At 38.8% G+C, this 21,771-nt stretch overlaps 1 protein-coding gene across 6 annotated transcripts in view; it reads left to right on the top strand.

The window, feature by feature from the left end:
- Positions 1-21,771, top strand: part of PPP6R3 (protein phosphatase 6 regulatory subunit 3) — a 169,536-nt gene that overhangs the window by 32,631 nt on the left and 115,134 nt on the right. For 2 of the 6 annotated variants that reach the window (XM_037842023.1, XM_037842022.1), the window contains exons 1-2: positions 6,917-7,835; positions 11,111-11,259. In XM_037842023.1, the coding sequence (XP_037697951.1) occupies positions 7,820-7,835; positions 11,111-11,259 (165 nt within the window). In that variant the 5' untranslated portion in view covers positions 6,917-7,819. Of the gene's footprint in view, positions 1-6,916; positions 7,836-11,110; positions 11,260-21,771 lie in introns of those variants that run through there. The other 4 variants (XM_037842026.1, XM_037842027.1, XM_037842025.1 and 1 more) reach the window with 3 other exon arrangements.

The following is a 21,771-nucleotide window of genomic DNA, read 5'->3' as shown; positions in this document are numbered from 1 at the left end:
GAATACTGGTGTACAAACATCTGTTTGAGTCCTGCTTTCAGTTCTGTTGGGTATATACTTAGAAGTGGAGTTGCTGGGTCATGTTGGTAATCCTGTACTTCTATGGAACTCCCAAATTGTTTTACATGGCTACAAAACCATTTTACGTTTCCACCAATGTACCAGAGTTCCCATTTCTCCACATCCTTGTCAGCACTTGGAATGTCCGTATCCCCCCTTCAACTTTTTATGTTTGTGAGGTCTTCTGAGACTGCATCGTCTGTGTTTTCTATGGAATGATGATCCTCTGACTAAGCCTTATATCTTTAATATGCCACACCCTCTCTGGCTACTTCAAAATGTCACAGAGCACTTTAGCCCACGGTCCATTTCTTGTTAATTAGATTTTCCATGTTTATCGTCTACTTGTGTTTTCTCCTTGGTGCTGTCCACTAGCTTTCCTTCTCTCAGTGTTTTAAGGGTTGAGGAATCAAACTCAAGTTCTTTTTAGACCTCCTTGAATTTTCCAATCTTTCCTTTCTAAAAGAAACTTCAGTGATGAAAATTAGAAAAATTTATGAGGAAGTGGTTAGCATGAGCATTGGAGAAGCAGAGAGAAGTTATTTCTTGAAGTGCATGTATGTCTAAAGTTTAAACTTAAAAGGTTATTCACTTAATGCCAGTTGTATTTTTTAAGTGTCACTCTGTAATTAAAAAAGAATTAAATTTTTGATGTGATGTATTGATTTGAAGTGAATGCACATAAATGATACCTATTTTTGGCCAGTAACCATTCAGCAGATACTTGGGTACCTTTGCCAGGTCCAGTGCTTTCCATGCTTTGGTAATAACTTGGTTGAGGAAGATGGACATGGTGCCAGTCCCCTCAGTGAAATGCCTGGGACAGTGTTTCACACAGTGCTGTCCAGTAGAGAGACAGTGCAAGCCACGTATGTATATGTGTTATTTTCTAGTAGCCACATGGAAAAGGGGAAAAGAAAGGTGAAATTAATTTTAGTATATTTAATCCAGTATATCCAAAATATTATCATTTCAACATCTAATCAATATAAAAAGTTATTAGCAAGATATTTTCACTTGTATTTTACCTCACAGCGCATCTCAATTTGGACATTTAAAGGGCTTGAAAAAAGCCTTGCCTTACATGGCTTCTGTCGTGGACAGCCAGCACACAGAGCTCGCATCAGTTAGTTGCCGGGACTGTTAGCATTGGTACATTGCCGTGGCAGGAGACATGGACCAAGAATCCAAGGAACCAGTGCAGGCACTGGAGAGAGGCCATGGAGATAAGTGAGGAAGCTGTTTAAAGTTTTCCAGGTGGTGGCAGAAGAAGATGGAGAGAAGTGTTGTTTTTGGGGCGATACAAAGAAGATAGAATTAATAGAATCATAAGGAATTGGATTGGGAGGGAAAAGAGGACTGGGGCCAGTTTTCCAGGCTCCTGTTTTTTTTACAGCTGGAGTAGTTGATGCCTTTTAATGCTATGGGGAAAGCTTTGTGAGGAAGAGGTCTGGGCTGGTGGCCCATGTGCAATGAAGAACAAAAGTTCCCTTTTAAAGATACTAAAATTGCTGTGTTAGACATTCAAGGTGGAATGTCGGATAATAGTTGGGTACCTAGGTTTGAAGTGCAGAGATAGTCTTACTGGTGTTATTTATTTGTGTCTCAGGTATTTAAAAAATCCCACAGAAATGGCTTCATTTACTCAACAAAACTTTTTTGGGTCTCAGGCTTTGTTTCAGTTGCTGGGCAAACACAGTGAATAAAACAGATGTGAGTTTCCATCCTAGCGGATGTGGTCAGCTGGCACACGTGTCCTAGGGAGCATGTCCACAGCCTGGACCCTTTGGGAGCATCTACACTAGCAGTTGTGTAGAAGAGGCGGGACATCACAGGAGACCCAGTCGCCAATGAAAAAATGAGCAGAGTGTGATAGCAAAGAAGCCCAGGGAGGAGGATGTTCTAAGGAGGCCCTGCTGCTCAGCTGGGTTGGGTGTGCTGAGAGGCAAGGGTGGTTGGGTTTAGCCCCATCTGGAGGTCATTGGTGACTTGGGCGAGCAGCTTCAGTGGAGTGGTACTGATAGACACCAGATTGGAGTGGGTTGAAGAGGAAGTGCTGTCAGACAAAGGCCTCATTTTCTGACTTTTAAATAACCACTTGAGAAGACCAACCCAGTGAGAAAATGGACAAATGATATTAACAGTTTGCCAAAGAGCAAAGTATAAATGGTTGTTAAACATAGGAGCAGTGCTCAGCCTCATTCACAGTAGGTTGGCAGGGGTGCAGGAAAAGGTGTTCATACATTGCTGCTGCGCATGCAGTTGAGGCACAGCCTCTGTGGGGAGCCTTTGGCGGTGTGCATCTAATTGAAGTGTACATGCTTTGATCCAGCACTCCCACTCCCAGGAACTCAGGCATTTTTTGATCATCCATCAGAGGTGGCCTGGTTAAATCAACTAATACAAATGAAAACTCTGTACCAGGTAAAACATTATCTTCAAAAAAGAAGAGTTCATTCTTGTTTGTTTCTATCATGCTATAAATCAGACTTTTTGAGAGTGATTTTTTTCTGCTTTTAAAGATTGAGAAACATGTTGTTGGATCTGGTGTAGGCTGCGGGAGGTACTATGTGGGAATATGCCTTTGAAGAGCTATGTTAAACGTCCTTGATATTCTGCCTTGTAGCAGGTTTTACGTAAGTTACTAGTCTATATTCTCTTTTTCAGATTCTGTTGGGATTTTTCAGTGGCCCCTGTTCTGTTTTATGTATGTGTTGGGTTGTATGCCTTGGGAAACGTGGGGATGGCATAAGTTACACACTGCCTGGATGAATTCAAACTCCATTTCATCTTGTTCAGAACAACTATGGCTTCTCTCAAGAAAGCACCAAGTTCTACGTGGTCTGAGTCATGGGGAAAGTAAGCATAGGATGTTGTTTGAGAGCCCTGAAGGTCGCAGTGGGATTATGCTGTAGCTGTCTGTTGTGGGAGGAAGACTTTCTTTGGTCATTCTTTGGGAGGGGGGGAAAGGGAAAGTACCAACTTTGTGAACTGTATGTTCTGCCACCCAGGTTAATCTGGCTCTGCAGTTTGTCCTCTTTGGAGCTGGCGTGTTTACCTGCAGATGAAAAACTAAGCATACCTGCACAGACCCAACAGCCTCTCAGCACAGGGCATTGATAGGGCACAACTTCAAATTCTCTTTCACTGGGACTCTACGAGCTTGTTTAAATGTGTTCTCAGTTGCTTCGTGGTTGAGACTGTGGTATTCATCGATTTTTCTTTCCTTTGTATGTCATGGTTTCATTTATGGGCATTTTATATTTCTTTACTTCTTAGATCCTAGAAATGGAGAATTTTAGAATTTGAAGAGACTTAAGTGATCATTTAGTCTAAACCTTTCATTTTTCAAATAAGGAAACAAGCACAGAGACTTGAGGTGACTTGCCGAAGAAAGCCAGAGGTTGACTGAACTGAACCAGCGCTTAGTTTCCTAATCAAGTTTGGTGATATGGAGATGCATATGAGAACCTTGCATCATCACGTCACAGTGCCTGCCACTGTGAGAGGTGTGGCTTTAATTACACTGCGTCTTTTCTACTGAAGTATGTTAATCTGTATGCTGCACTGGTCTGTTTAGAATCATGGAGACAATCTTATTTTATTTAACTCTTTTTACATCCTTTGTTTGAGAAGCCTGAGGCCTAGAGATGTGAATTGATTTCATCCAAGATCATAGACCTTACTCATTTATTCTGTACTTAGTTCTAATGTGAGTCAGAGCAGCACTGTCCAATAGAATTTTGTACAATGACAATCTAATCTGTGGTGTCCGTGTGGCTATTTAAATGTAAATTGGTCAAAATAAAACAAAGTTTAAAGTTTAGTTCCTTAATCTTACTAGCCACATTCCAGTGTTCAATTGATCACTTTCTTTATACCTTTGAGAACTTTAAAAGCAGTAGTGATGGAGACTAAGGCAAATAAATATGGTTGGAATTGCCAACCAGAAGTTAAAAGGTTTATGTTCAAAACTAGGAGAGTAAAAAGTACTTTGGAGCTTTTGACAATGCTCCAATTGGTTGTGGCCCAGACTTGTTCTCAATTCATGTTCCATCCATTCCTTAGGATAGTGTAGTCATCAAGAACCTGCATGAAGTTTTTTTTGCCATCTCTTGGGTTATCTTATTTTGCTAGTTAAAAATTCCATTGTTGGGCTTGAGTTTTCAGTGAACATATTTATTCACCTTCATGGTGCATGCTCAGCTTAATTGTTTTTCAATCTCTACTTTTATCTGAAGTTTTTAATCACTTAGGTTACTAAGATGCTATACAAGCAGTTTTGGTGTCTTGCTATTGTTCCTTGGATGATAGCCTTTATATCAAGTTGAGCTTGGCTGTGTACTTTGGCTGAGCCAATTAAGTATAACTTGGTGAAGGAACTGGGTACCCCTTCAGTCCACTGCCCTGCCTCTGGGCACACTGTTATTAAATGGAGAGGCAGAGTTGGTTCCCTGGGCTTTACTTGGGTGCCAGTTTACTAATTTGTCACTTGGCTCCATTTTAACAGTGACCGAGATTGGGTTGACTTCATACATGACTGCAGTGATTTGAGTGTCCGTTGGGGTGCATAGCCAGATGGTGATGTAATCCAGTCAGGTGCCAAAGTTTTTACTTAAAGTACTTTACATACATGATTTTGCTTTTCAAAGGTGATAGTATGAATTCAACTTGGATGTTTTGTACTTTAAACCATAGCTGTTTTGGATTCTTGGTGTGGTGATTTTTGGTTAATGATTAATAAGTCTTGGTCTTCCAGCCTTGGCTTGTATTTAAATGATTGGTGTTTTGAAATTATCTGATAGGGTTGCCGATTTTTGTTGTTGGAAGATGCCTCTTATGACATCCAGGTTATGCTGTTTCTCTAGTTTGCTTTTCCCACGTATCATTGTCTGTAGATTTGTTTTTGTTGATTCCCATAGGGCTCGCATAAGAGCACTGTGCGGATAATTTTTGTATTCACAGTATGCTAGGCCTTGAGAATAATGAAATGGTGAACAAGACAACTGGTCCCTGACTGCATAAAGATGGAGTGTCTTCCTACGCTTTAGATGGAGTGTTTTGGAGAACATGTGTGCAGACCCCTGCAGCAATGGGGCCTTAAAAATCCGTGTTAAGATGCTATTCTGATTGTGTGGCCTGCTTAGGAATTCCTGATGTTAATAAGGAGAGGCTGCTTGATTTTGTGTGGCTTTGGATGTCACCTGTCTGCAGTGGAGAGTGCTTTTTAGTTTTTGTGTTTTTTTTCCCCTAATAATTCAATTTTATTTAGTTTGGTTTTGTGTGATGTGTGATATAAGGAGAAAATATTTTCTTGTTTGTTACATAATAGCTGTGGTTTCCTCTTGTGAATTTGCATCGGTGCAGAATATCATGGTATTAATATTAAAAATTCATATGACAAAGTATGAATAATAGGGAAAACTCTAAAAGGGGTATATGGGAACTCTGTTTTCTGCATGAGTTTTCTGTAAACCTAAATGTGTGTAAACTTCTCTAATAAAAAATAAAAAAATGCATATGTGAGCATAGGGAACAGATAATTACTACTTTTTTCCCTCAGGTGAGCCCCATCTGCACCCCTTCCCCCTCCCAAGTAAATTCACTTTTAATGTAAGGATGATCTGGGTGTAAGACCTTTCTTGTTATCTTCAACTGTAAAATAGGGATAGTAACTATCTTCTAGGATTGAAAAACACTTGTACAATGCCAGCATATAATGTTTGTAAGGGTAGATTTGTTAACTCTTTTCTCCATAAGTTTCCTGCCTGCTCTCAAGTTCTGTGACTAAGCAGGTGGACTATAAAATGCTATTTAGTTGAGGATCCTTTCTTTTGCTTTTTAAGCTGAACCATTCCTCATTCTTGAATGATACTTTAAAATTATGTTGTACTTTTTCTTCATTGCCTTCAGCAGTAATGAAAAGAGGAGAGCTTTGTGATAGGGTTAGGTTGTGTGGCTGTTGAAGATGTGTCTCTTGAAGGAATGATTGCCAAAAATAAATACAAAACTTTTTTTTTATTTAACAGTCTTGAATGATTTGTGTGTGCATGCATGTGCATGCGCACCTCTGGATCCAATTCTTCTTAGAGAATAACCTGATGATATCAACAGTCAAACTACATGTGATATTATTGGTCATCAACTCCATTTTTGTCCTCCTTTGGCTTTCATAATACAGTGCTATGACTCCCATTGCCTTTGAATAATCCTTTATCTAGCCATACCCCTTTCTCAGTTTCTTCCTTAAATTATAGTTTTAAGACTACGGTTTCCTAGAAAATTAAATATTTGTGGAGAGTATATCACCCTTTTCCACTTGTATATTATTTGGGGAGAACCTCTCATGCTCATGGATTCTGCCGTCATTTATATATGTTTAATGTTCAAAATAAACACCTCCTTCTGACTTAGTTAGCTCCTTTTCCGTGGTCTCGTGTCATAGTTTGTCTGCATATTTTCAGTTAAATTCTTTCCAGGCCAAGTTTGGGAACACCGTATCTTCACTTCCTAAACAGTGCTTTTCTAACTTAATTCACCATCAACATCCTCTCAGTCCTCACACTTAAAACAGAATTTTTTTTTCTTGACCTCTCTCCCCTTCTGTTCTTTTACCAAGTCTTGCTTAATTCTTTCTGTAATTTAATTTTCCCAGTGTCTGTAGCCACAGACACCATATTTACAGCTTTGATTACCATATATGAATAGATTCATAAATTATTGAAGTAGGAAGAGAAGTTAATAGTTTAGCCCAGCTCTTTTAACAGATGAAGAAATGAATACTCAATTTATAAATGACTTGTGTTAGGTCATACAGCTGGTGAGTAGCTGACATTACAACTCTCTGTACTCAACATTTAATGCCTCTTCCAGTCCAACAGTCTATTCAAAAATATAGTTTATTTTTAAAATTTAATTTTTTTAGATAAAAGTTTTACATATCTTTGGAGTCATTAGTTCTAGGAGATTGGGTAAGATAAACAACAGACTCTAGTCATCCTACTCTGTTTTCCTCCTTTCCTGAAGGCAGCTATGAAACTTTGAACTCTTTTAGTCAATTTTTAAAAAAATACTATTTTCCTCCATAGGTCTGAAGAGCATACCCATATTGCTACATGTTTATTTTTTGTTTTAGGTGATACCTATTGTCTGGAAATGCTTGGTCTTGCTCATATTTAAAAATCAGGAATGTGCATGTGCACATACACACAGAAGCATATATAGAGTTGAGTCATCTGAAATTGCCATTCCTTCCCAACTTTGTTCATATAAAAGGGCATAGAAGAAGTGATATTCCAGTAGATAAGAACATACTTAGTGCTCAGAATGTTTTTTTCTAAATAATATTCTCCAGTGAAAGGAACCCCCCGGGCTCCTTGAAGAGATGGCTGATTTCAAAGCTGGATCCGAGAATGTACTAGATGAATCTGGAATGTGTTTTGTGCCAGAAAATAAGGAAATGTTCTCGTAATACCAGGACACCAGAGCCTGCTTAAAAAGGGCTCTCACTGGCCAAATCTGGGACAGTTTGACAATTTGAGCATCAGAATGAATAATGACATCAATGAATAAAAATAAGAATCCACGAGTCCGTACTCCTAATGAATTAAAGAAAGAAAGAATGAATGGGAAGAAGGGAAAATACCTCACTAAAGTTAGAATGTCAGCTAATAAATGCAGAAGGAATAGTAGAGCTACTGAAAACCCATCATTTTAATAACCATCAGTAACAATTGATTCAGACAAGGATCATCAAGGGATGCTAAAACTATTGGGTGAGTATATTAAGAAGAACATAATTTCTTACCACATATTACTTACTAATTAATGACTAAGGGGAAAATGGTCTCTTTACATTGGAGAAATTTGGTGGGATATCATCTTAACCAGTTGATCAAAGTCATCACCAGTAATCAAGACAAAATGGCATCAGTCTGTCTCCTTATTTATATGACACACTGGGAAAAACAAAGCTCCATATATAGTATTCCTGCAAGAAATGGATAACCCGAATTTTGATCACATGGAGATAATCTGACAGATACCAATTAAGGAACAGTATACAGAATAGCTGGCCTTTATTCTATAGAGATGCCAGTGTAATGAAGGACAAAGAAATGCAGAAGATTCAAGGAAATTAAGGAGTCTGAACAGTAGATACGATCCTGGATTGGAGGGAAGGGCAGTTACCACAAAAGACTTTAGGGCAGAATTGGAATATGAACTATATAGTCCATATATTACATGTTAAATTCCTGATTTTTATTTGTGTACTGTGGTTGTGTAAGAGAATGTCCTTGTTCTTAGGGAATAGACAGTGATTAAGGGTAAAGGGACATGATGTCTGTAGTAAGTCTCAAATGTTTGGAGGGTAGGGATATATGGGGAAGGAGTGGTGAAGCAGAACTGGCACAAGTGTTATCAGCTGGTGAACTAGGTGAAGACTAGATAGGGGAATTCTTTTACTGTGCTTGCAAGTTCGAAATAATTTTAAAATAAAGTGCTTTTCTTGTTGAAGTTGGATTAAGAAGTTGGTTGATTAGAAGCGCTCATCATGGTTGGGTTGCACTAGGTGTCAGTCTTACTTACAGCAGAGTGACTAGTTGAATTCTCGTTGGGAAGTCCTCAGTGTCAGTATTTTCAGGTCTTTCTTCAGTCAGATAACTCGGAAGATAGTTTGTGTCTAAAGCCTGGGGACTCAAGATCCTGCCTGCCAGCTGGAAATGTGGGAGCCCAGTGGGGGAATCCTACTGGAGATGAATGGGTGGGCAGCTCAGTGTGTCTGAGTGGCAGCATTCATTATGTGGCTCACAACCCCCCTCTTTTCACTGTGGCAGTCCCATCACCACTGTGCACTTTCCCGGGCTGAGACCTTTCTTTTTAGCCTCCGTTCATCCACTGGCAAAGAGACAAGAGAGGGCAAGGAGACTCAGGGATTAAAGTGGTCACTAAGTTAGCTTTCAGCAAATAGTCCTTCTGCTCCTCTCTAGCCCCCCCTCTAAATTTGTTGTCATCTTGTCCTTGTGAGTTGTGCCTTAAAAATCAAAAGTCCTTTTGCTCTGGTTTTAGAGGTATTTTGATGTGTATTTTAATATACACTCTTACCGAGGAATTCCAGTACTGTGCTTGCACACTGTTCCATTCTGTTTTCCATCCTTTGGTCTTGTTTCTATATTCTTAACACTGTAAAAGTGATCAAATTTCTTAGTGTCAGTAATGTAGACCCAGTCGTTTCCCTAATTAGTCTAAGTGAAAAAACTAGTATATGAGCAATTAAAAAGAGCACCTTTTTCCAAAAAAGTGGATTATGTCTCAGCATATTTTTTAAAACCTAGATAAGCACCTGGAATTTATAATGCTGTGAACATGTCTGAAAGTTCCTTTCCTTTGGCTTCACGGGATGCGAGTGAGTGACACGGTGAGGAAGGTCATTAGAGCTGGCAGCCGACAGCATGTTATTGACCCATCTGGAAGTGGAAGAAGTGGGTGATTGTGGCAGGTATGAGAGATGATTGCAGGTTTGCTTTCAGAGTCCTGGAATTATTGTGTGTGTGTGTGTTTCTGTGTGTTAGTATGTATACAGCATAAAGTTTCCCATTTTAACCACTTTCAAATATACAGTGCATTGGTATTAATTACACTCACAGTTTGTGCTACCATCACCACCATCTTTTATTAAAACTTTTCCATCATCCCAAACAGAAACTCTGTACCCATTAAGCATTAACTCCTTCTCTCTCAATTCTCTTCCTAATCACCACCCCTATAACCTGTAATCTACTTTCTGTCTTTATGAATTTGAATATCCTAGATGTTTCATATATGTGAAATCACATAATATTTCTCCTTTTGTGCCTGGCTTTTAATTCAGCATGATGACTTCATGGTTCATCCATGTAGTAGCTATTTTAATGTAAATGCCAAATTGTGAATATATGTACATTGTCAGAAGTACATAGTTTTGTCAGATTATTTGAGTGGTCTGAAACCCCAGCCCATAAAGAATGACTGTCTTGGGGCTAGACTTTCCTATAACATCTGGTAATACAGTTTTTAAACAAACATGTTAAGCTTGTCATGCCCTATCAAGGACTATAGTTAGGCATGATGGCATGTGATTTGCTCTTATTTTTAAGCATAAATTTAGAAGATCAACTGTACTTTTTCAGCTGTATGTTGAAAAGCACTTAGCTGGTAAAATGTTTTGCTTTTTGAATTAAATATTTTCATTTTCACCTAGGTTTGTTGTTGATTCGTTTTGTTTGTTTTAACAAGCCATTAGCATTGTTTCTATTTATAATAATTATTTTATTAGAGGGAAAATATTGAGTTGAAATCACAAAGTTGTGTCAGTTTTGTGGAAGAAAGGCATTAGATGAACAGTTTTTTTTTGGAGATGCCTTGTAGACTGTGTTCTTACAGTATTCTTAATTGGTATGGTGTCCACAATTTAAGTGTTTTGTTTTTTTTTTTCCCCCAGTATTAAGTTACAAATGAAGCACTTTGGAGATTTCTATTCCTTTCATGTGCAGTGGTTAATTAACAATAGAGACTGAATTTGGCTTCAGCAAGTACTTTGGTGACCTTAATGTTTATCTCACAGATCATAGTACTAGTTATGATTATTTAAAGGTATTTATGTGGGCTACTTGGGAGCATTTAGAGGAAAATAATTTTTAAATTTGTTCTTAGTATTTTAAAGTATGGTGCCTTTGCAGTCAACTCTATGTTGGATAAGAAATATCATTGATGTTTTCGTAAGATAAGGATAAGAATATGTATTTTTCCTTCTTCACTTACTGACAGAGCTATTATGGTGTCTATAGTTATTTCTTGGTTATTGTTTAGACAGGAGGAAAGTTGAGGTAAAGGGATGACGGTGACGTTCCCTGTTTTCACATAGGAAAATTCCAATTAACTAGACTTTTCAATTCTCTGAGGCATAGTTCAGTGTAAATCAAGACCCTAAGCTTGTATCTTTTAATGGCAGATATCAAAAGACCAAAAGAGAACATGTTGTCATTATATACTCTTTTTTTTCCCTTTATAGGAGAGCTTCTGTTGTATATCCTACCTTATTCCTACTCATCTGCTAATGCAGTAAATTGGAAGACAACTGTTGCCAGGATAACCTGTAATGGGCAAGGAGCCACAGAGAAGAAAACATTTCTTTTAATTTTTAAACTTTGGTTTGAACAGGTAAGACCTATTAAGATTATCAGGAGGTTCCTTCCATGAGTTACATACATCAAGGAAAACAGTGTAATGTTGTCAGACCCTGGAGTCTAAGCAAACCTGGTCCAGGTCAGTCTCTTTGAGCCAGGGACAATATGGTACTGTGGTATTTGTAGGAAATTAAATAGCAGCTTCTGCAGTTTGCTTTGGTCTGGCTTGAAATCTGCAGCACCCACGGGATTCCCAATTTATAAGGTGGCAATTGAGCTGGGCACCAAGGAGCAGCCAGGCCTAGCAAACCGAAGTAGTAGTGTGCTAGTGGAGAGCCAGGCACCTGCTTCTAGATCACCTGACTCTGTTTGGGTCTGTATGTGTGTGTGCATATGTGCGTGCATGCATGAGAGACAGAAATTGTTTTGGTTTTGTTTTAAACCAGCCAAAAGACATTTGGCTTCCATCCAGCCACCGGGCTGCTTTTAGTCCTAATTGCTATCACTTCACCAGAAACTCTTCACCAGAACTTTTTTTTAAAGATGAGAGGTTGAATTTGTGTATTTGACTTTTGGCTAGCTCTTTTGGCATTTAGTAGGAAGTGGCCCAATAGGAGATACGCACATATACTTAATCTGATTTCATTTGCTTCATTATATCAAAACTATGGGGTGGGAGGGACCCAAACCCTTTAATTATCTGCTTTTCTGAACTCCAGTTCCAAGACTGGAAATCTCAGTCACAATTTAGTGTGTTTCCTTCTCACTCTGTTCAGTGATTTACCAAGGCTTCCTGGTTCTACACTCTTAGTGATTCTTGTACCTGTCTGTTTTCTTACCATTTTTCCATGCCAGGAAGCTACTAGGTCAGGCCTCATTATCTCAGGAGATACTCTGGTTGCACTGCTTTAATGGGCCTCTGCTTTTAATCCCCAGGTGGATCTTTCCTAGGCATCCAAAATACCACTTTGCATATTCTGTCTCCAAATCCCTCACAAATGAGCATACTCAACCTTCAGTGGTTCCCCTTGTGCTTATGCAGTAAAGCTCCAGCTCCTTGCCCTGACATTGTTTCTTTTATAAACTTTTTGATTTCTCCTCCTTTATCTCCACCTTATTCGCTGCATGAATTCCTGATGTGGAGAATTTCCTCTTAGTACTCCTTCGCCTCTTGGCTCCTTGTCTCATATTGCTTTATTATTCTCTGTATTTACTCTCATGCTGTATCAGTCGGGTTTCTCCACTGAAACAGAACTAATAGGATGTATATATTACAAGATTTATTGTAAAGAATTGGTTTGTGCAGTTGTAGGGGCTGATAAGTCCCAATTCTGGAGCACAGGCCGCAGGCTGGAAATTCTGGTGAGGGTGATATTGAAGTCCTGAGACCACATTCCTCAGGAGAAGCTGGCAGGCCAGAAATTCTGGCAAGAGTCAGTGTTGAAGATTTGAGGCAGAAAGTCTTCTGACCTGGAACCCTCAGTTCTTGCTGTAAAGATCTCCAACTCATTAGATGAGGCCCACCCATATGGAGGAAAATCCCCTTTCCTTAAATTAACATCAGCTGATTGTAGGTGCTCATCTCATCTACAGAATACCTCTAGAGTGGCATCTGTGTTTGACCAAACAGCCTGGTACCATAACTTAGCCAAGCTGATACATAAAGTAACCATCATTCACCTCTTCTGGGGTTCAGCTCTCTTTGTATCTTCTTTGTCAAACCTTTCTGGACTGATCAGTTCCTTTGTTGTTACTCTGTTTGAACTCTTAAGAGTATCTTATTAAGTTATTTTAGATTTTTTTTCCTTTAACTAGATAATAAGCACTTTGTGGGCAAGAAATTTGATATTCTACTTTATATTTTCAGTGCTTTTTACATAATAGCATCAGTAGTTGTTTGGTGATAGAAGCTAAAATTTCAGAGGCATTTCTCGGATAACATTTTAAGGCTTTCTTTCTCCCTGTCTTCCTCCCTTTCTTTTTTGTCATTTTGTTTTATTTTTCTGCATTGACAGAGACCCTTAGCTTGGGCAGTTTATAGAACAGTTCCTTATTTTCAGCTGTTCATTTTCTTTTTTTGCTCACCTCTGCTCATCATCCTGCTGTCCTATGCTAGGAACAGGTGCACCTTCAATGAAGAGGTTACCCAGAAGTTTTCAGGAGTCCCAGAGTCAGGTTGTTAGGGTGGATTCCTGAAGAGGAGCAGCACTGTATGTGCAGGGTGCTGTAGGCCAGGGGTCATCAAATTTAACTTTGGCTATCTACTATCCAATAGATAGTAAATATTTTAGGTTTTGTAGGCCTAGAGGCAAAAATGAGGATACTATGAAGGTACTTACATATGAGAGAGAAAAAAATTTTCGCAGCTTTTTTTAGTTGATGAAATTCAAAATATTATACTAATTATTGAGTTCAGTTGTTTGTAAGACAGATCTAATGAGAAGAATGTAATGCTTTTTCTGGGGAGGATAACATTTCATCTATCTGGCATGTAAAGTTCGAGTTTGCCTCTCACCAGAATTGATTACAAATGTTCATCTAATCTGTTAACACTGATCTGTAATGAGATTTATGTATTTCATCTTTGAAAATGTCTTTTTACACAGATAGATGCTGCCTATCTATGTATCAGTCCACAAGCATAAGATTTTAATGATTCATCACTTGCAAGGCATCTATAGAATTCTGTTAGATTCTTCTCTTGATATTTGCCCCTTAGCATGTCATTACATTGCAGATTAATCATTTCCAGTCAAAGGTTAGGTGAAAACTCCTCAATTACACAGAGATGAATGGATTTTGAAATTTGGAAATTTCTTTTGCACTTGCATCAAGGTATCGAAAATGCTGTTTAACTGTAGTCTGAGCTCAGAAAATATATCTGCTACATATTTGTATAGAAAATAGAGCTCTCACTTCTTACAGTAACTCTGAAAGCATGGGAAGAGGGTATATAAAGCAGCTTGACGTTACTTATGACGTGAATCTAGTTGTTGAAATGACTTTAGTATAAAGTTTGCATATCAGTGCTGTTTTCCCATGTAATCCTAGGTTGAATTTGTTAAAATACATTCTCAAGACTTCAGAACAGGCTAATTTCCAGAGCCATTCAGTGTTGGTTAATAGTGATTGAACGTGGTTCTTCTCATTCAGAAAATTCAGTGTTGTCCTTGAGCTCAAAAAATTGTGATAAAACTTGACCACTGCTAAGTCGTTGCGCTGTTGTGTGTCAGGGCAAGTTAGGATATTCCATTTATATTTCTGATGGAAATTCCTGGGACTCTCAAATTAGTTATTCTGTCTTTGCTTGTGGGCTTTATAAAAATAGGTGATGAACCAGATTGGACTTGTGGGCCGTAGTTTCCTGGTAATCAGGCTGGCTATTTATATTTGAAAGATATTTGTTAGAAAAAATATTTATTGTTTCCTTTGAAATATTCATACCTGGCTACAGGGCAACCAAGTCTGGTCTCAAAAATGAATTAGGAAATTTTCTGCCTATAGCCCCAGCTGTCCGATATCTCTCTCTGATGGCAGAAAGAATGGGATGATTCTCGTTTGAATATGAAAAGGTACCTATTGTGGTTTTTGTTATTGATTGGTTTGGTGGGATATTTGTTTCTTTTCTTATGTTTTGTACACCGTAATCTTGAGTGTATGAAGTAATCTCATAATCTTAATCTGTCTCTGACTTGGCAGATTAGCTAATCTTTCACAGTATCCTGATTTCAGATTGAGTTTACAACTATAGAACTCTTACTAAGAGCCAAGCCAAGTTTGTGATACATACTTATATATCACAAGTTTATGTTGTATTGTTATAGGAACATAGTTTAAAAAGTCAAATGGTATCTCAAAGTTAATAACATATAATAGTCATCATCTGCTCCAGTCTTTCCCATCCTACCTTCTCCCTACTTAGTATCATTTGCTAGGGGCTGCTTCCTTTCTCTCTTAGCTGTCTTTTTGTATTTGCTTCCATATTTTTAAATAATATGCTTGTGTATAGCTATATCTACTCTGTTTGACCAGCTATGAAGATAAGGTTTTAGCTCTGCTGGGCATACATCCTTCCTTCCCTCATCTTTCAAATAGTTAAAAGCACAACTTTTGGTTAAATTCAGTATTGAAAGTATGTTTATTTTTGTTTTTGCTGTGAATTAGTAATGCAACCTTACATAACATTTTAGTTCCCTAGAGTTAATTGCCTTTTCTACGTTTTCTCTTAATTATTCCCAGTATCTCTGACTTATTTGCAGAATTCTTCTCAGCTTGTTCAGATACATCAGGCAATCTGACCAGTCCATCTCCGTCTTGGACATGTCCTTTCCAGAACCCTCTGCATCATGCCTTGCTCTGGACTGGTTGCTCTTGAGACCTTTCCTCGGTGATGGATTATAAAATGTTTTTCTAAAGCTTCTGTTATTTAAATGTTGGACTTACTGACTTGTTTCTCCATTCTCTTTGTCTTTTTATAAATTTATTGGCATTCCCCTTGGCTGTTTTCTTTTCACTTCTTTGTCCTTTCTTGTTATTTTGCTAGGATTTCCAGGAGAATGGAGAGTTGTTTGTCACTTAGTCCACTAAGTATCTGGGAAGATGCATAATCCTTTTCTTTTCTTGTTGAGGCTCATGTCAACCCAGATGCAGCCCTGTATTCCACCTTTCATACCAAATGGACTTTGAGAAGAGATTTATGAAAACAGTGTCGCGATCCTTTAGCACAGCTGTCCTCTCCGTACAGAAACCCCTGCTGCTCTTACCCAGATAGAGCCTCGTTCAGGCTTGGCCAGAGCACCTCCAGCCAAGGGGGCCTTGCATTGTGCCTGTGGTCTCAAATAGTCTCTGCTTTTCACTGATTAGCTTTAGTTTTTTGTTTGTTTGTTTTTTTAATTCAGTTTTATTGAGATGTATTCACATACCATACAGTCATCCATGGTGTACTATCACCTGTTCACAGTACCATCATATAGTTGTGCATTCATCACCTCCATCTATTTTTGAACATTTTCTTTGTACCAGAAAGAATCAGAATAAGAATAAGAAATAAAAATAAAAAAGAGCACCCAGATCATCCCCCCATTCCCACCCTATTTTTCATTTAGTTTTTGTCCCCATTTATCTACTCATCCATCTGGATAAAGGGAGTGCAATCCACAAGGTTTTCACAATCACACTGTCACCCCTTGTAATCTATATTGTTATACAGTCATCTTCAAGAGTCAGGCTACTGGGTTGGAGTTTGGTAGTATCAGGTATTTACTTCTAGCTAATCTAATACAATAAAACCTAAATAGTATCTATATTGTGCGTAAGAATGTCCACCGGAATGACGTCTCAGCTCCATTTGAAATCTCTCAGCCACTGAAGCTTTATTTTGTTTCATTTCGCATCCCTCTTTTGGTCAAGAAGATGTGATTGGCTTTAGTTTTATCCTTAGGTGCTATACATGATATCTGTATAGTTAAGCCCCCCACTCTCCCAAAAAAGAGCTTTAAGATTTTCAAAGCTAGTTATTTTATCTCCTGAGTGGCAAGTCCTACTGCTACTCTGGTCATCTTTTTTGGTGTCTTGTGCTTTGCAGTCTCTTCATTTCCCCCTAGAACAGGATATGTTATTGCCTGATACGATGTGATCTGACCAGGCCAAGCCACAATAGGATTAGTATCTCCTGTTGTCCTAGAAACCATTCACCTGTTACTATATTCTGAGACTTCTTTGCTTATTATGATAATATAATTAATATTCATCACATCATAATAATAAGTTGATGGTCAACTTATGATCATCTAAAATCTTTAGACTTTTTTGTTTCTTTTCCTCACTTTAGCAGTTTTCTTATGCCTGGTTTCCTCCCATCCTGTTATTCAGTTTTTATCTTAAAAGGACTTTGTGTTTAACTATGTTAAATAATTTTCTCGTAGTTCATCATGTCAAGATAGTTTTTTTACTTCTGACACTATAGTCTTGCATTAGCTCTCTCTCCTGGCTTTGTGTTTTCTATATATTTGGACATTTTGGACTCCTGGTTAATTAACACCCATGAGGCTTGTGGCACAAGGCTTGAGTTCTCCAGTCACCACCTACGCTCTTCAGACTGAGCCACCCCACCAGGTTATCTGTAAAGTAGTTCTTTGCTCTGTGTGCAAAGACTCAAGGTTTCTATTCGTGGATGTGTGCTGAGAGCCGTTGAATTCCAAGCCAGTCTGCTGTTGTCTCAGCAGGACAGGTGCTGGCCAGTCCCTGGCGTGAGTGTGCACTTGGTTACCGCTCATCGACCTTGTTGCTCAGCACCTATTCCCGCACTGGTCTTATGGAAGGAGGGTGGTGGAATGGGAAAAGTTCAGACTTTGGAGCTAGACAGATCCAGTTTGAGACCCAATTTTGGGTAGTATATTTACTAGATCAGGTTTTCATAGGTCATCTGACCTCTTAGAACCTTGGATTTTCCATCTTCAAAGTGGGAACTAAAAAGCTACTTTGAAGGGTTGTCGTGGGTAGGGATAACGTATCCAGAAGCATCAAGTCCAGAGTCTGGCTTTGTAGGCTCTTAGTCGGTAGCTGTGACTAGAAAGTTGCACTCAGGTAATGTTATAATGGCTAGAAAAGATTGAAGGTTGTTTTTCATAAGGAGCTGTAAAGACCAAAAGCATTATTCAGCTCTCAGATTCTACACTGAACTCTTAGTCCTGATCAGAGTCTCAGCAGTCCGTGAACTTGCTTTTCAAAAAGTTCTTGTACATGAATGGTGAAACATTCACAAAGGGAACCTGTTCCTGGACTTAAACAGTTTGTTTATTGCTCATCTACGGACTGCTGAGATACCCCTGAATTCTCTTTGGTCTGATTCAAGTTTGGTGGGAAAGGAAGATTGAAGATAAAAAAAAGGATTTTTAGAATATTTTGGAGGCCAATTTGCTAGTTCTGTCTTCTATTATAGAATTGGTTATGACCGCAAAATAAACTTTTGTGGCAGGTCTTAGCTCAATAGTAATTAATTTGAAGCTGATTCTTTTTAACCTTTTTTCAAAAGCTTCTCCATGTGTTCTAGAATGTCTGCTTGATTTGAAAGGCTGTCCTTTTTGTGCATCTAGTCTGTAACAGATCTACAAATAATAAAGTGACCATTGTCGCTTGTTTCACGTTGAGTGGCTCACAGATTGCCTATAGCTATTTTCACTTAGTGGAAACTTGGGAGAGTTGGATTTTCCATGTCTTCCCCCGCTCTGTTATAGAGTCATTTTTCTGGCTGTGCGGTTTTCACACCTCATTTGCTCAGGACCTACCCCCTCACAGTTTCAGAGACATGAAAACTTTGTGTGTATGTTGCTGTAGATGATAGCTATGCTAATAACAACCATGCTTTTTCTTGCCTCCAGGTACAAGTACTTCCTTTCTGATATTTGACCCAGAGTGGTTGGCTCTTGGGGTGCTACCTGGGTTTCAGAGATTGAGAAAATCATGGATGCTTCAGATGAAAAACCTTCTTTCTAGGGCCCTAAGAATTTTCTGCCTTGACTTTGACTTTTATCATACTCTCTTACCTATATTTACACACCCTCCCCTCCATCACACACAGACAAGTGTGTGTGCACATACACACAGAATAGACACCTAGATCCAGCCCATATTCCTGGATTTTCCTTGCCTATGTTCCTTTGATTTCTCTTAAGGCAGCTGGCAAAAACTGGACTACTGTTAATGCCATCCTCATCACTTCCCTTTTTTATTCCAACTTCTCAGTCTCTCTTTTTTTTTTAAGTTGTTCTTAGTATAAATAATACATGCTTTACATATACTTGAACTGAAGTTTTGAGATTGTGAAAAATCTACACAGAAATTCATGTACCTTCAGATTTACATAATGGAATTTGTAAAGGAACATGTTAACTGTACTTGCTTTAATTTGGATTAGTTGGCAAAAGTAAGACTAAAATTTTCTTGATTGACAGTTGGCTTTTTTAATATAAAAGTTAGATGGGTGATAAGATTGTTCCTCTTGCTCTGCTCTTAGCATGTTAGCCATGTAGTTGGAGTTAGCCCTGGTTTGTGTGTTGGCATTTGCTTTTTGATGTTGTGTATTTCCCAGGCAGCTCAGGATTCCAAAGGCAAGCTGTGAATTTGCATCATTTGATCTGAAAATACAGCTCAGGAATGAAGGAAACATGAACATTCAGCTTAGAGGAGATGGAATAATGTTTGAAATAGGAGGAGTGGTAATTTAATATGAAATCTCTTAGGCTGCACCTTGGTTTTCCAATAGAGGTCATTGCGGGCCCTCACCAGTCTTCTGTGAGTTCTTAAAAAGGTCCCTAGATTGTTTTTTGTTTCTTTTTTCTTTCCCCCTGTAGTCTCCTCTCTCCAGTCTACCTTTCACCTTGTTGGCAATTACCTATTTAAACTACAGCTCTGATGTTGTCAGTTCCTTGCCTTGTCTCACTGCCTTCATTGCTTTGGTTTCAGCACGGTGCTCAGTGCCTGCAGAGGCCACCTTAGTGGTCTTGTCTTCAGCCACTCCCTTCCGTAGCCGCTTCCAGTCACATTAAAATTCTTCACCATTCCCAGAACAAACTAGGCCTCTTCCCTCTTCTCTGCATTGTGGGAGGTGCAACCTCTGGGGAAAGTATACTTTTCCCGGCCTAAATGCTGTCTCCTTTCGGCTGCTGTCCCTTGTTGACTTCTGTTCAAATTAATTGCTTCTTTCTCTATGTTGTGAAAACACTTTGCTTTCTCTCTACTATAGATCTCTTAATATACATTTCTTCTATTTAAAACTCTAACTGGTTAGCTTCCCTCTTTGCTTCTGCAGCAAGCCTGCATGACTTGACTGTGCATTCCCGCCCAATCCTTTGAGATCTGGCTGGACCTTATTCCTCCTGCCTTCCCCAAGGCTTTTTCTCCTTGTTATCAAGTCCTGCTCCCTGCCATGAAGTTCCTGAAGCTCCTGGGTCTTCTTGTCTTCTGTGGTCCCAGGCATGTTTCTTCTGGCCTGGAGTATTTCCCATCACCTGCCAAATCCTACTTATGTTTTGAGGCCCCACCCAGTCCTCACGGATGATGAAGTCTTTCTGGCCAGCCTTGCCTCCATTGAGCTCATTTTCTAGAGAACCTGCTTGGAGTTTATACCTTCACTTTCTCTGTATTTGCTTTTGTTGATTTCTCATGCTTATTGTTTTCTTCAAGAGTGTGGGGACCATTATCATATTACTCCTGTGTTCCTCAGAGCAGTGCATTAATGCTTAAAAAGTATCTGTTTTTAATATAACTTGTATTAAATGATCTTGACTTCTTTATTTACTGCTCTCAAAGAAAAGCAGAGAAATTACAAGTTAAAGCTGGATAAGTTTCAGGTGTGCTTGGGAGGTAGAAAGTTTTAATTTTCAATGCAAACACAATGAAACTGGTTTTGAGTTTGTATTGCCCTTTCTTCTAAAGAAAGAAATTATTTCTGTGTAATAGGCACTCTGATATTTGATCCAGAATGGATTTAAGTAGTCCAGCCTTTTGAGGATGGTGGTATGGTGCGACTTTATGAAATTGACACCTTTGTGAAGAATGGAGAAGCAGCCACTACGTGGGCATTTGCAAGTCTTTCTCCTATGTACTTAATGAGAACTGCCTTCAAAGCCCGGATGTTTTTAAGATTCTTCTGTTCCCCATGTTTCTGCCTCCTATGAAAATGATAAACACTTCCTTAGGCATTGGACTTTACTGTTAGGAGAAAGTGTATTAGCTCCTCCACTGAGAGGTGACCTTCCTTGGAAGTGACTCTGCATTCTCCTATTTATAGACACTTTCCTCCCTATGCCCTTCTTAGTGGCATGTGCCTTTCAGTGTACTGAATAAGCACCCATCCAAACCTTTGAGCTCAGCACTGCCCAGACAAGTTCCCGCATCTCTGAATCCAAGCCTGGGAGAAGTCCTGAGACTCCAGGGTCCTGGACTGTGGTTTGAATAGATGAGCCAGTAGGAACAGCCTTTCGACAGCTTGGTTTGTTCAGTATGTCCTGTTCCCAGCCTGCTCACAAACTGGGCCTGAGGTTTTGCGGGAATGTGTTTGCTGCTTGTCCAATAAGCAGATTCTTTAAGATCTAAATGGAGGCCACGAGGGCTCTGTTTTTTCCAGAATGAGTGGGGATTCTACTTTATTTCAAATTAATGCTTTTTTTTTCCCCACACTAATCAAATATCGTTGTTTCCCATGTGTTTGAATGACCCAGGCATTTTTTCTTCCTCTTATAAACATATAAATGTATTTTTAGTTAGAGAAGTCATGCATTACAGAACAATTGTGTGTAAAATACCAGATTCTCTCATATACCAGACCCTACTATTAACGCCTTGCATTGATATGGAACATTTGTTGCAATTGACAAAAGCACATTTTTATAATTGTGCTATTAACTATAGTCCATAGTTTAACTTAGGGTTCACTGTTTGTGTTGTACAGTTACATGGGTTTTTAATTTTTAAAAAAATATTTTTATTCTGGTGCCATACATATAACCTAAAGTTTCCCCTTTTAACCACATTCAAATATATAATT

Source organism: Choloepus didactylus, chromosome 6, assembly GCF_015220235.1.
Source record: "Choloepus didactylus isolate mChoDid1 chromosome 6, mChoDid1.pri, whole genome shotgun sequence".
In the NCBI taxonomy this organism is placed as follows: Eukaryota; Metazoa; Chordata; class Mammalia; order Pilosa; family Megalonychidae; genus Choloepus; species Choloepus didactylus.
This window is presented reverse-complemented; position numbering and strand designations above follow the sequence as displayed.